The sequence below is a fragment of the Aptenodytes forsteri genome, unplaced genomic scaffold (assembly GCF_000699145.1).
Source record: "Aptenodytes forsteri isolate BGI_AS27 unplaced genomic scaffold, ASM69914v1 Scaffold147, whole genome shotgun sequence".
NCBI lineage: Eukaryota > Metazoa > Chordata > Aves > Sphenisciformes > Spheniscidae > Aptenodytes > Aptenodytes forsteri.
This window is the reverse complement of record NW_008795320.1, coordinates 1,982,878-1,998,352: the sequence shown is the minus strand read 5'-3', so window position 1 is coordinate 1,998,352 and position 15,475 is coordinate 1,982,878. Positions and strand designations below refer to the sequence as shown.

At 44.7% G+C, this 15,475-nt stretch overlaps 1 protein-coding gene across 1 annotated transcript in view; it reads right to left on the bottom strand.

The window, feature by feature from the left end:
* Positions 1-2,474: 2,474 nt before the first annotated feature.
* Positions 2,475-15,475, bottom strand: part of LOC103899335 — a 26,164-nt gene continuing 13,163 nt past the window's right edge. The window contains exons 5-6 of the mRNA XM_019472214.1: positions 7,348-8,539; positions 2,475-4,125 (exon numbers count right to left, since the gene is read on the bottom strand). Of these exons, the coding sequence (XP_019327759.1) occupies positions 3,278-4,125; positions 7,348-8,539 (2,040 nt within the window). The 3' untranslated portion in view covers positions 2,475-3,277. The remainder of the gene's footprint in view (positions 4,126-7,347; positions 8,540-15,475) is intronic.

Below are 15,475 nucleotides of genomic sequence, written 5' to 3'. Positions count from 1 at the left end.
CTGGGCGCGGCGGGCTCCCCGCTGCTGCTTCCCCGCTGGTCTCTCAACTGGCAGCGGAGGCGGGTTCAAAACTCTCCGTGCAAAAAAAAGGGGAAAAGAAATTGGTTCTGCAGAAGCCGCTGGGCGTTCCCTTCTCTTGCAAAGCACAGAGTGGCTGGTCCCGCGCTGCTAACGGTAGCCCAGGGGGGCTCCCGTGGCTGCTGGGGGTGCAAACCCCGCGCAGGGCTCGCTCCGTCGCTGACCGGCCCTTGCAGCGCGGCTGGAAGAGCCCTGTTGCCCCATCGGGGTAGGAGCTGGGCAACATCCACATCTCTCCTCCACCGAACCACCAGGCCATGCAGCCACCACAGCACGGCTCCCTGCCCGGGGAGCGGGCTGGGAAGGCGGGAGACGGACCTGGGGTCTCTGCCCTTCATCCCATCCACGGCCTTGATCAAATTACTTTGCGTTGTACCTTGGTCTCCGCCCTAACTAATCATTTTTTCTCACGATGCAGAGATGAAAAGCACGTGTGTAACCCTCGGATGATCCCGAGCCTTTCTCCCTTCCCCTTGAGCCCTGCAATGAAGTGCAGGGACGGGTGAAAAGCGAGGGCTGGAGCAGGAACACGACAGCCCCCGTCTCCCCAGGGCGCAGGCTCTCCGGCCGCCCAGGCCGCAGCTCTGCCGGCCCCGAGGGCTGGAGGGCGTCCCGCTGACGAGCCAAGAGCATTCGGTCTCACTTCTCGCAGAAAAAGATGTCCCCAGAAATCCTTTTCCACCAAATACACGCACAAATGCATTTAATTAAAATACAAACTTTTTACAAGTATTTTTATCCTGACTTCAGTCATAAACATTCAATTCTTAGATCACTCACAGAATAGTTTTTGTATGAGGTTGAAAAGGCATCCTCTAGCCGATAAACTGACCCTGTTTTAACTGGACATCGTTAACACGCAATAGAAATGGAGACTGCGATACCGTTTTCCTCTTGTCCTTTTTTCAAAGTAAAAGCGTACTCAAAGTCCTCCGGCTGCGATCTTTGAAAAGCCTTTTTTGCCACAGACGCTGCTCCTAGCAACAGCCAACTATGGGTAATTTCCTAATTATTGGAAATGAGGTTTGCAGTTTGAGCTGCTAAGACATACCCTGGGACAGTTACTCAGAATTTCTGATACTACCACGTCCTCGCTGTTACGAAATGAAAGTTCTCCGGCTGATCTTCTCCTTTGTGAGCAGCAGTCAAACCCTCGATGAGGTCTAATTTAGCATATTACACGGGATGCTACTCATTTGTATGAAGCGCAATTAACTAGAATTTTAGCTTAAAAACACCGTAAGACACAAATAAATGGGATCCACAGATATCCTGTGCACACAGAGGCAAGTGTCTTTCCCCGGCCGGTGGCATGTGGCCTTGGGAAATGCGGGGTTTATTAGCGGCGGGAGGGCTGCTCTCCCTCCTCAGGCTCTCTTCAGGGCAAGACTGCCGTGCACGGATCTTTAGCGCACGCAGCGCTACGAAATTCTGTTCTCTTTTGCCGTGCCCACTTGGCAAAGCCTCCGCGCCCGGCCCGGCCGCCACAGCCCCGCTCGGGGCTCAGCCCTGTAATCCCAGCCAGAGGTTTGGGGCCGGGGAAGGGCACGGGTGTGCGGGCGCTGCTGCGGGCAGCCTGGGGCAAGGGGGGGGCCGGCGATCCTGGTTTTGCGGGGTGACCTGTTGTTTCTGGGAGGTTTGCTTTCTAGCGCCCGGTAACGGTGTGTTGGGGGCAGCCGTTTGCCTGTCCCCTTGCTCGCCCTGTTCTCTCTTGTAGCCACCCAGAGAACCAGGAGGTGCCCATGTGCTCGTGACGGGATTAACTGAACGCTGCTGGCTAATTGTGCCACCTGATTTTTAAGGCAGCAGCACCTTTCATTAACAAGCTTTGGGGTGTGGACTAAACAGATCAGCACAGAGGAAAGAAAAGCCTGATCTGGTGGTTATCTTGTGATAGGGTGAGTAAAGCCCAGCCCTGTAGGAGGGGGTTTGCTCTGGCTCTGAGCTGTTGGGCACAGAGCTGCGCGCGTGGCTGGGCTTGACCTGGGCACTGACGGGTCCTTCAGCGATGGCTGCGGCAGTCGTAACGCCGTCTGCGTTTGACAGCACGAGGGAAGCTGGAAGATGCCCTCCAAGCATTTGAGTAAGTGAGCTTGTCTTTTTTTATGGCTCTTTAAACATCTATAAGTTATTTGCTTGAACAGGACCAATTCTGGTAAAGGGTTTGACCACAAAGACCTTGTTAAGAAACCACGAACGTGGGCTCTGTGGGATTTCAAACAGCCCAAATCCTCCTCGGGGTCAGCTCCGTAATGCTGAATAACAACAGGCTCAGAGCAGGAGAAACCTGAGCACGAGAAGTGAACGCGCTGGCCTTCCAGGAAACCACTACCTGCTAGTTTGGGGTTACTGGCTTCATCTTTGCAGAACAGACAAACAGACCAGTCAAACGGGACTGAGTAAAATGTTCTTTTATTGAGTTATGTCAACAATTCAACCCAACAACTTGACTGGACTGTAAGACAATATATTGACTGCATAGTACTTGAACAGCTGAAAAAAAGTTGACTACGTCTACCAAAGTGTATTTATGTAGCTATATTTAGCACTCTGGGGAAAACACTTACCATAAAACCTTTCAACGCTGTCAGCCATTTTAAGTAACTTTTTAAAACACAGTCACAAGTTCTTACATCTACAAATCTTTCACTAAGAAAAATGACATAGACCTTGTTGGAAGCGTTCCTGTGAGATATGGATCAGCAGTTGGCAAACGTGGCATTTCATCATTCTCCTTCCACCCCAGAACTAACTCGTGTTACTTATCTTTTTACGATAGGCTTATACTACAGACTAAATGCTGTTCACAAGCGTCAGCTCCCCTAAATATGAGTGCAGCTTAAACTCCTAGCCAAGCTATTCAGCTACTGAGCCCTCTCCATGTTAACATTAGCTATTTTATCATGTCATTAATAATACAGAATAGTAACTTGTTTTGCAAACATGAAACCTAAGATTCTCCTATTTATTTAACTTACTGAATTATCAATTCCATTAATAGAAAGAACAATAGAAGTTCTTCACTTAACCTGGAAGCTAAGGTGATGCAAATTTGTAGATTACTTATGTTCTAAGGTGAAACTGAGGAGAAGGATGTTCTCCTCAACCTATACTAAATATTGCCACTTAAACCTTTCAAAGGCTACTTTGAAACGTACTCCTATCAAAAAGTGGCACAGCAGAAACTAAACAGGTACCTTTATTTCTTGGACTTCTTTACAGGTCCTTTGACTTGCTGGATAATCACTTTCAAGATCTTTTCCATTTTGGCTTTTGTCAGTGACTTTCTACAGTACCATATTTGGTCCCATATGGAGCACAGAGGCTTGGGAGCTAGATAAAGTGGATCGTAGTCATGAAGCATATCCAGTGGCCTCCTCTTCGCATACTCCTTATAATCTGCGACTGGACAGTTACCTGGATTGTCAGGCTTGGCAAAGAGACGTGGACCCGACTCCCCTGTATGTACCTCTGCACTCAGATCATCCTTCCACTCCAAGTACTCTAGCTCTCCCTCATTCTTTTTTAGCACAAGCTGTCCCCAGTACACGTTATGGCTCCGACTATGTGTACTTGCCCCAAACCCCCTAATGATATTTGTGAACATGAGGTGCAAAAAGCCATGAGGGTGCGTCTTACTTAAAAGTCCCTTCTTACGAAGACTTTCCACATCTTCATCTGTCAGGTTCTCCAAAATATTCCACTCTCCCTCTCTCTCTTTTTGAGATAGGTGCTGATGTTTTAGTTTCAAGGCTTCCTGAGACGCTCTGAATTCCAACCCTTTAACCACGCTGTACTCATAGTTGTGATCCTTGAGGTATCTCTCTATGCTGCTCTGAAAGAAGTGCAAAGAACTGGCAGAAAAATCTGTGCCGTTCTGTCTCTTTGCAGAACTGTAGAACGAGGCCAGGTAATTATCGAGGTCTTTGGGTGGCAGCTTATAGATCTCGCGCATTTCAGAAGGGCAATGTAAAACCAGCCAGTCTTTGAAAATTTTTATATCGCCAGCGTTGCGGTTTCTCTTCTTCTCCCACTTCTTCGACACATCTAAAAGATAAGACACAGCTTTGTGGACAGCAAGAACTTACAAGGAGATCAGTGAAATATAAGGAGATGCAGAATAATGTTCACCTTCCTTCTAAAAGTAATTCAGAGATTATGGGACTTTGGCAACTCCCTTCCTTTAAAGCTTTGGTTTAGATCCATGTCCTCAACAAGCCAGCCAGCACCATTTGACAGCGCCAGCCTAGACAGGGAAAGGACTGCCTCCTTTCTTGTTCTTTCTCACCTGGCTGGTGAATCTGCATACTACCATGTAGATAAACTTAAGATATTCTTTCTTTTTGGATTATGTTTAAGTGGGAGAGAATGAGTTCCTAATGAGATTTAATCACTGAATGCCACTGTGGGGTGGAAAGCATTGGTGCAAGTTCTATGGGCCTTCTCAGACAGCAATATAGGACTGGAGACCAGACCTGTCACTGATGGCTTGGCTTGACATTGAACTTCACTCTGGCTGATTTTTGGAGTTGACTCCGAGTGTGCTCGTAGGCCCACACCCGTGGGACCAGCCGTGTAACCAGTGGCTGCAGTCCTGAGCCTGCAGTGCTGGCTATGAAGCCCAAGCAACCCAAAATGGACTGGATGTACTTTCATCAATTTGCAACTACTCTGGCGTGTATTTTATGGTGACTGCAGGGGCCAAACTCTGCTCTGTTAAAATAGATGGGAGTTGGCCTGTACGTGGATCTTGTGATCTGCCTCGGGACTAAGTAGCATCCACTTCATATGTTCAAAGTGTTGTATGATATAGTTTGTATTATGCAAAATACACTTCAAAGCATTCTTCTTTACAAAAATCTCTTCAGGCAGGAGAACTCTCATTGTGAAATAAAAACATTAACTAAAGTTAGGGGTAGACAGTGAGGGAGAACAAAAAGATGAGTAAAAGTGTAATTTTTTTTTTTTTAAAGGATTGCCAGGATTCCAGTTGGGTTCTCTCTCAAGTTGCTATGGCAATACCACATCTACCTAGTTTGATGTAGCATGAGAAATTAATTCTTTGGATTGCTGAAAAGCTCCATCTGCTCGCCTGTGACTCTTCCAGGGCTGAAGAGGGGTAGGTTGAAAAGGATTCTAGAGCCAACATCTAGAGATTCCCCTTCTTGCACCAAGTTATTTTATACACGCTTAGCTGTTATCTTAAAATGCTGCGGCTGGACTGAGGTGGATTCTACTGATCCCTGTGCTGCCGTTTTGGTTTTTTTGCTTGTTTTGTTACTGACTGCTCTATGTGAAGAGATGAATGGCTTCTAAACCAATACATGCAGAGGCCTCACTTGAGCCATAAGCCATTTATCTTGGCAGAAACAGTTACTACACAGACATTCCCAGATGAATTCCCAGTCCCTTCTGATGATATATGTTGCCAATTACAAAAATAGTCAAATAGTGTTCACAAAGAACAACTGTGCCAGTTTGTACGGTTGTGGCTCCATAAGGAACACGAATGTCTGTAACCCTGAGTCTATTCAGGAATACTAATGGTGCTTTAAGTGTCCACCCATTGTGTTACAGACAAACCCCAAAATACTATTTCAGTAATCTCTTTTCTTCTGAAGGACGCTGTCTAGTCCCCTGCGCTGCAGAAACCTGCAGTAGACTGTTGCTCTTTAATGTTACAGCTAGTTGAGATAGATAGGTTATTATTTCAGCAGAGAAATAGGTATAAAAGTCTGGTGCAGTGGGACAGGTGTATTTGGGGTGGGAGGGGGGGCAGTGTAGTTACAGCCCTGCCCTCCTGCTAGGGAGGAGTTTTGGAGATGCGGTCAGTCGGGAAGCATCCTGCGTGGCCACAGGGCAGTGCCACAGCAGCTCTGCCAGGCTGGGCACCTGGTGTGCCACGGACAAGGCCACGGGGCTGGACTGTGACTGTGGGAACAGAACAGGTTTTGGGGAATATGAAATGGGATTCTCATACTGAGCATGTGGAAGTGAGACACACACTGTTGGGGGCTGCTTCTCAGTTAGATGGAGCCAAGGCATTAAGCCACTGGATGGAAAACATATACTCTTACTCTTTGAGGCAGATTTTTAAAATATAATTCAATGTTACACCTAGATACTAGCAGATAAAACCACAGAACTGACTAGTCGGCAGTTTACTTGGTATTAATGTGAAATAGCACCTGCAGGCACTCAAATCATTACAGATGCAAATTTTGTGGCTTTACTATAACATCTTTAAAAACCTGGACATTTGCATTCTATTTGAGGTGTTTAATCATTAGGTTAAATAACATATATGTACCTGGCATTAAGGCTCCAGTGTATTATACACACCTATCCTAAAATATGATCATTGTATTAAATGAATTAAATCAATTCCATTGATGGCTTCCCCACTACTTGCAAGAAACTAGCATAATTTTGATAATGTCCAAACACTGCACATCAGCTGTTCCTTCTTGTGCAGATGGTATCTGTTTTATAGCAGGATTAAAACAGCCGCAAGCTAGGCTTCTAAAATCTTCGTCAAACAGTATATTCTTATGATATGCAAACATTTAAAATACACTCTCTGCACGGCTTAACCTTGGTACTGAAAGTTCCCTAGTAAGCAGTGTATCTTGCAAGTTAATGTTCGAGCAATTATAACCCTCCCCACTCCAGCAGGATTCCAAGGACAGCGTGTATGAAAATCTTAAAATTCTTAAAAGCACTAAAGCAATTTGTTTAGCTCATGTAATTTAATATGCAGGATTAAAACTTTGCTCCCATTGCAATCTCTGGGATTTTTGCCATTGACTTTGGTGCAGCCAGAGTTTCAGCCACAATTTCTCTGTTTCACTGCTTTAAAAGTTACTTCCTCTTGTTTTCTTCTCTTGATAGCCAAGTTCCCATCTCTGGCTCCAGTTTCTCACAGGGACTCTTTTAAGTACAGCCAACATACTACGTGGTGATAGTAAAATGAAAGACCAAAGTATTCAAACTGGGTAGTTATGGCTGGGCTACAGTCAAGTACACATTTGGGTACCTCAGTGAATGGCATTATCTGTTGAAGTGCTGATTCAAGGGAGGAACCTTTTCCATCCCTTTTAGTAGAAACAGAGTGCGCCAAATCAGAGGCGTTTACTTAGATGCTACAATACAGATTTTGGCAGCTATATGAACTCACCTTCCTTTAAATTAATTTTGGGAAAGTTGATTAGTAGAATGCACCCACACACCCACAAACCCCTCCAGGAATAAAACTCCAGACTCTCTTACTTTTGTTTGAAGATGCAGGTGAATGGTCTGCATTCTTGCTCTCTGGACTCAATGAGGCTGAAAGATGAGGTGCATGCCCAGATCCTGATGGTTCACTCTCCTCAACAGGGTTTTCAGTAATGTTCCCACTTAAGCCTATACCTGGTATGCTATGCTCAGGAGGGCTCAGCTGGAGTTGCTGCTGGACATCTACAGTGGCTTCAAACTCAAAGAATGTGACAGAGGCAGGTGACTCGAGTTGGGCCTTTGCTTCAATGTTGGAGACGGGAACAGATTTTAAATGTTCTTTTGGTATTGCTGATCCAGCGGAATTTCTTGCTCTAGAAGTTTCGGTTATGGACCCTGCAGGATTAAGAGGACCTAACCTCAAGAAGCTTCTGTCCAGGCTCTCTTGATTGCTGACAGGGGACTTTAGAATGCAGGCAAGAGTTAGGGGTGGCTTTCCTATGGGTGCAAAGCCAGATGTTTGGGTGGCTGTCAGCTTGTTAAATGCCATCTGATTGCGATGCATTTGCAAATCTACCTCAGCAGTCACACCTTTAATTGGTGATTCTGACAGAATATTCTGGTTGATTCTGTCTCCTTGGTGGTCTTCATCCGATATACACTGTTCTTCATCAGATATGATTTGTAGATCTTCGTTACTTTCTAGCTTCACCTTATGTCTGTCAGTTTTGACCTCACCACCAGATATTGACAAATGCTGCTCCGCTGCAAAGCATGCTATTTTGCTACTTTTCCGATTTTCTCTGGGTGATGGTTCATTATGTATTATGTAGACTGTGTCGTCTTTCTGCTGAGTGACCCCTGGAGATCTGCTACATGACCCTGTGCTAACAGCATCTGCTTTAGCCCTCTCAAAAGATGGGGTCATCCTGAACCTCTTTTCATCTAAATTAGCTTCCCTTGATGACACCTCAGAAGATACTAACCTCTTTCTCTTTTCTACAGCTTCAGTCTCTTCTCTGCTTCTGACATATAATTTTCCACACTGCCAGTGATACGCATGTCCAACTCCACATATCCACAGAACAGAATTGTCCTTGGTAGGATGACCCATGTTCTGCACAATTTCCAAGGCTGGGATTTGATTGCATATGGTCCCATGAGTGTGTGCCCAGGTCACAAGATTGGAGAGATCCATGCGAAGTGAACTGGCATCACTGCACCTTCCATCACCGACACTCTCATTCTGTAAAAATGTGTTGGAGATAAGTGAAAGCTGATGTGCATAAAATAGCAGTCCTGGGGCCTGTTTCTAGCCCTGTCCCAACAGAGCAATAATTGTAGATCAGTGACTCCTCTCATGATTCTTTTTAAAAAACAATTTGTTCATTCTTTAAAATAAGTAAATGTGTCCACTTTGAAGACCTGGAGGGTAGCTTGTGGGCATGGTCCTGGAATGATGAATTTATTATAGATATAACTTACGCGTACCTATGGGCTCTGAGTCCTGATCAAGTAGCTCAGCTTAAGAAATTATCATACCTCAGCTGAGCCACAGTAGCTGTTCACGTGCATGTTCTAAACCCACAGCATAACAGAGATTAACACTCTCACTGAACCACCCCAGCAGCAACCATAGCTCAGCTAATGGAAGGGTAACTTGCTAAAGTGTAGTGCTCTGCTTGCAAGCCTGAGTTCTGTGATCCGAGCAAGCTTGTACCCATGGCCAATTCTGTACTCACTTATGGAAAATAATAAGGGAAAGTGTCAGGAATCAGCTCCTCAGTCTCCCGCCTCCCCATGGCCAACAGGGCTCATACTACTTTTGTTTGTCAAAATGGTAGCACTACTTGCATCAAAGGGAAATTGGATATACGAAGAAGTTGTTTGTGGGATGCTTTTCAGAAACTAAAAAATGGACCTTGCATCCACATATCTAAAACTTGTTCTTAAAAAATCTACAATTTTTAATGCCATAATTGATTCTGTTTAGAAACAATTGTCTATGGTATCATTTATGCTATAAAAGAATACTTACCATGCTGCTGTTTTCTATCTCACTGAGCCTTCTCTCAAGTGGAGATCAGTAAGTGACTGTTTGAATATTCTTTCTTTCTCTCAGAACCTAAAATAATCATCATAGGGGTGTGTGTGTGTCTGTGTGTGTGTATATACATATATATTAAAAAAATCTGGCTAGCAGATGCAACTAAATTTTTTCAATGCTCAGTCCAAAATAAATGCTACTGCGGAACATGTGCCTTCATTAAGGTGAGCTCCCATTGAGCTCAAATGAACTATATATAGAAAGCTTGACTTGTGTAAATATTTGCAGGATTAGCCTCTACAGTGTACCAATCAAAATTGAAACAAAATATAAATATTGAAAATAGAATTTTAAAAACCAGACTCTGCAAGATGTTCCTTTCAGCCCTGGCATTTTGAACGCAGGCTGTGGTTAGCAATCTTTACTTCTCCAAATAGTGAACTGCAGAAACAGAAGTACCAGAAATAGTGAAGCTAGTTCAGATTCTGACATTATCTGACTTTTCAAATAGTAAAAAGAAGAGGAAGTTTCCTAACTAAAGAGTTATTTGCATATGTAACTCATATTTACTAGAGACTAAATCTGAAATTCTCCCATCTCTTTTGAAACGTTCTGTGCGGTAGTCTAGAAAGTCATCGTCATTTCTGTGTAACAGGTTAGAGAAGAACAATCAGTCACATAACTTACCGTCAACATACATATTGCAAGAGAGCCAAGAAGCCTTATGATGCTATGTGACTGATACCGCGTGCATTTACAGTTCATAATGGCAGTCTTTGCTCCAGGCATCTTAGTCTATTATTAATTAAAAGCTTTGCATTTAGTGGTGGTAAAAGATGCCAGACTGAAAACACTGGATGCAGGAATCTTGTCTAAACTGGTTCTTTGAGCAACTCTGGCCTAAATGTGACGCGGCTTCCTGGTGAGAACAGGCGCTTGTTGGCTTTGAAGGTGAGCATGCACGTGCAGACAGCCCAGCACACTGTGAGTACATGTCCTCACCGGGTGCGTGAGCTCAAGCCTCCGGGTCTCCTGCTCTGCATGCTCCTATTCTCCGAGCAAGCTGCAGAAGATGGGAGAAGCCCATCCCAGCTGACAGATATAGGGCTGCTCTGTAATCCGTGAATGCGGTGTTTGTCTGCAGGGATTTATTTCACAGTATGCTAGTCAAACTGAGGGAAAGCCTGTCAGTGCACAGGCAGGAAACTGCCAAACTGCAGAAGCCCTTTTGTGCACCAGCATCTGAGGCAGAGGCTACGCCCAGTGCCTTTAGTGCCCTTCCTCCACTGGCCGTACTTACCAGCTCCGCATGAGGTGGCAGGGCGAGGAGGGACCTGGGTGAGGCTGAGGAGCCTTGCCTGAGGAAGGGATGTAAGAGTGTGACTGGCCGGGCTGCCCAGGGGCAGCTGCCACCAGCCCCATGTGCAGGGCGAAGCGTGGTGACTGCTGCAGGGCTTGGCCAGCATCCGTGACATGAGGTGGGGATGTGGAAACCATGCAGTGGAAGGCCGTTACCCTCTCCCTCTCCAGCCTGGCACCAGGATGGGGTCACCTCGGGTTCCCCAAGGCCACTAACCCAAACCCCCTCACTGTCAGCAGGGCTGGTCTGAGGGGGCCTGGGGCACCCAAAGATGCCTGGCTGGCTGTGGGAGGGGGCAGCTGCCTTCGCCCTTCCCATCCTCACCATCCAGCAGCAGGGGCTTCCAGAGCAGGGTTGAGACCAACAAAACCCAGTGATGTGAAACTGCCTCTTGGCCAAGCTCCTGCACTGAGGAGGAGCCCTCTGGAAGGGTGTTTACAGGTGCCCTGCTCTCAGTTCCAAACTTGCAGAAACTAAGGGGCAGCAGAGTAACAGGCTGCTGAGCTCCAAGGCTGCAGGTGGCTGGGCACTTACCCACATGCTTAATCTTAAGTGAATGCTTCGATCCACTGGTGCCAAAGCTAAACATGTTTTGCTGGATGCGAAGCCTAAGTGAGTAAGCATGCAAAATCTTTGGGCAAAAGTTTAATTGTTCCAAGCAGGAAGGGGAAGGGAAAAAAAAAAAAAAATTGAAAGTGACTGGTGCCAAAGCTAAACATGTTTTGCTGGATGCGAAGCCTAAGTGAGTAAGCATGCAAAATCTTTGGGCAAAAGTTTAATTGTTCCAAGCAGGAAGGGGAAGGGAAAAAAAAAAAGCCATGAAAGTGGTGTGGGCTTCCACGCTGCCCAGCACAAGGGAGCCTGTCTGCTGCCTGAGCGAAGCGGGGGTAATGACTAAAATGACAAATACCTGTATAACAATTAACGAGTGTTCGGTAGTTAGGCAAAGTCAGGAAAGGAAACAAACAAAAGCAAAGCATACAAGAACAGCCCTCTCTAACCTCAGGAGATAGGGCAGGGAACTACATGTCCCTTTCAAAGAGAAAAGCACAGGTCAAATCTCTCGCAGCACATCAGTTATACTTCCCCATGGGGAATGAACAGTAGGCATCGGAACCGCTCCTGTTTGGGGGTGAAACTGCTGCACGGCAGCACAGCTCTGGAAGGCCCTTCTGCACTTACGCTAGTATCAATCCATATGTTCCTTCTTATGGCTTTCTAATAATAGTACAGATAATTTTAGCCTAGAATGCTTTGCTGTTTGCATATGCTAGCTTGTGAAACATGCAGAGCTAGGATTTTCAAAGAATTTTCGAACTGAAATCCGCTGCTTGCTTTAAACAAAAAACAGACCAAAAAAACCTATTTTAAAGCAGCAAATGCATTTTGAGCTCTTGACCTCTGTTAATCTAGGTGTTGTATAGGATCTACTGTCACCGTGATCTCACTCCTAATGAATCAGAAAACAGGGTTGGAAGTCACCTCAAATGGCCATTTCAGCTGTCCTCATTCCTCACAGAAAAATGAGCTCTGCCCAAACTTCTCCTGAGAGGTGTTCGTCTAACCTGTCTTCAAACCTTCCAAGGACAGAGAATTCACAGCCTATTCCTGGGCCTCGCTGTGCCTCAAAGCTGAATGTAAACTTAGGGGAGAACTGTTTTTCCCCTTCTGAAGTCAGAGAGTTTTATCGTCAAGTTCAGCCTGTGTAATTCCTCCCTAACGGGCTGAGCTGCTTGGACAAACTAAACTTTCATGCCAATAAGTTGGTGCTTACAGTTAGTGTGGGAAAAGGTAATAGAAACGGAAGCTCTGCATGGTCATAAGGCCATGAAATTACTGACTTGGCAGATGAACATCTTGATTTCTATCACAGGCATCTTTAAATGGAATGCTTTTATCTCTCCTTATCTCCAAGCACATGTTTTCCTTTTCCTGATCTCTTTGAGAGGAAAAAAAAAAAAAGCTTTTTTCTCTTGATATTTAGTTCCAAATAAAGGCTCTGGTAACCAACTAAGGATACTTCTTCAGCCCACTCCTGCTCTCATATTTACATCAGTTGAGAGCACCTCCAAAGAAACTGTCAAGCAGAATGAGTCTGAATTTACAGTTACAACTGAGTGGGGGGAAAAAAATGAAATATGTATTTACCCACAAAGGCTGAACTGACATATTTTTCATCTCTTCAATTAATAAAAATCCATCTTGACCATTGCCACAATTTTTACCTGCTTCCAACAAAACCAGGATCCCTGTGGGGGAGGGTTCTGGGGTTGGGGTTTGGGGGCTGAGTTTTGTTTTGAAACCTTGTGTCTGGTTCTGTATCTGCATGGCTGTGAGTGATGCAGCATTTTAATTATCTTCCCAGTAGAGGCTCCCATCTGATAATGGACACTGTGTATGCAGGACCCACACCTTTGTGCAGAAAAACAGGACATTCCAAAGCTGTACGGTAAATGTTTTCTTTTAATTTTTTTTAACCCATAGGGAGTTAGTGCACTAATATAACCTATAGTTAAGTGAATTCATGGTCATTAGAGGGGAAAAAAAGTTTAAAAAAAAAAAATCTGCAAGATTTTGCTTTTTCATGAGTCTGATCTACACAGTAAGCTTTTAAGATGTCAGCACAGTATATGCTTATTTTACCTCTGTATTCAAGAAAACGTGGCCAAGTAATTTCAAAGAAGTCTACAGCATTTCAGTGGAGCTCTTAAAACTCAAGGCTGACTGAAAGCATTGAAATGCTTATTCCCTTTTAAGACTTTTCTGTGTCTAGTTTCAGCCCTTGGGGGGGGGAACCATACTCAGCACTTCCTGAAAGTGATTCTCTTGTAAGGTCTGTTGAACACAGGTACCTGGAATCACCTGAGAATGTAAACATCTGAATCTTACTCTTTTTACATTTCAGTGGACTCTGTGCAGCATTATGGTATGCTGAGGTTCTCTGAAACCCTCTGTGACATACACAGGCTTATGCAAGCAGGATAACTAAATAAAGAAACTAATTGTATAGGCACTGAAAGCCCTTTAACCACTTTGTTCCTGTCCCTCCACCCTGTAGTAGTCCTAGCTATGTTTCTCTTAAGTCTTATAATGTCTATTTCACAGATTAGAAACCTGAGGCACACACAAAGCAAGTAAATATGAGTGCTTTGGCTTTTCAGCTCCAGATAAGACAGTGCAGGAAACGGGAACAATCCTGGTAGGAAAACAACAGGATACAGAACACCAGTTCTTAAACTTGACACCCGCCCCCTTCCCCCGGCATGGATTGTGTGCTCCTGCTCACTTGAGAAACACTTACTGGAGGTGGAGGGACATGGGACAGCTGTAAAATACACATATGGGAAGGGGCATATTGCCAGAGAGCTGCCAGAAATGGAGTGAAGGACACTGACGGGGGGATGTGATGTCTGGGGCAGGAATGGGATGAAGCTGTACTTAAACACATCTGGTTGCAAGACGGGAGTTGAGAGCAGAGCAGAAGTAGCTCATGGCTGCCAAAAATCATTGAGCTTGTCCCACCACTTCTTAGCAAGGGCCTTTGGGTGGATTAATCATTTCCCAGCACATCGTTTTTCCTGTTCTCTGCAATGTTTGTTTCTCTCCTCCCCCTCCCCTGTACAAGAGCCTTCTCAGCACCTCTTCAGCTCTCTTCCTGCTTCACCATGTCCTTCCACCAGTACCTCTTGCCCTACTTCCAGAAATACAATTCTCAAGGTATATTCTGTACTTGCTACAGGGTGGCCTTCCTCCATTTTGAGAGATGCTCCCAGAAAATAATATCCAGTATATCTGATGGAGGGCAGGGTCTAATTGCATGTACCAGCTCTGAGCGAGAGAAGAAAGACTGCTGTTAAATATTAGCCTACAGCACCACATTCTTTAAACAAGAGCGGTTTTTGTTCAAAGAATCGGACACAATTTTTTTCATGAGGCCTAATTATCTCTCCTCTTGAGGGGTCTGCATTACAGAGCTGCTGTCCTTGTAATGTAACTGTGAGCTCTAAATCAAGTCTTCTTAAAAGAGCTAATAAAAGCCACAGCCAGCTGGCAAAGGATCACCTGGTCCAACAAACAGTAATCAACCACTAAAAACAGCTGTAGTAAAGGAAAAAAATTAATTTAAAACCATGAACTTCTATAAATAGGTCCTAATATTTTATTTCCCCAGGAAGAAGTGGGAAAGCTGAAATTAGTGAAGGGCAAATCTGTTACTTGGGCAGGAAATGCGATGTCAATAATAGTGTTAGTTACCCTGTTAACGCTGCCATTTGCGAGCAGCGTCACACTTAGGGTTAGTGCTGTCAGGGGAGAGTGGGCCATTATTTTCCGTAACAATTTATATGCAGGCTGGTTTACTTTTTCCTTGGATTTTTTATTTTCAGTCCTGCACTATAGATGAGTATATAATTGTATCAGCATAGAACTGACTGTGGTAACTTGCTTTGTTCCCCAGCAGCCATTTGTACTAAAATGATCTTCTTTCACTTAATAAATGGAAGATGATGTCTGTTGGCAAGAAGGCACTTGTAGGAGTGTTTGCTACTCTTTTAATTGCTTCTCTTGCTATTTGTGGTATTTTTCATAAAGCACAAGCTTTGCCAAACGTGGGATAACATCATCATCTCCTACTATAAAAATCACTCTTAATCCTCACAGTTTCGTGGAGTTTGACTGCAACAGGCTCAAAAAGAAGACGGGAATGATGTAAAACTTGGATTCTTTTCTGTTTCTTTTCTCTACGACCTGGCCCCGGGGATGGATCTAGCTGACTC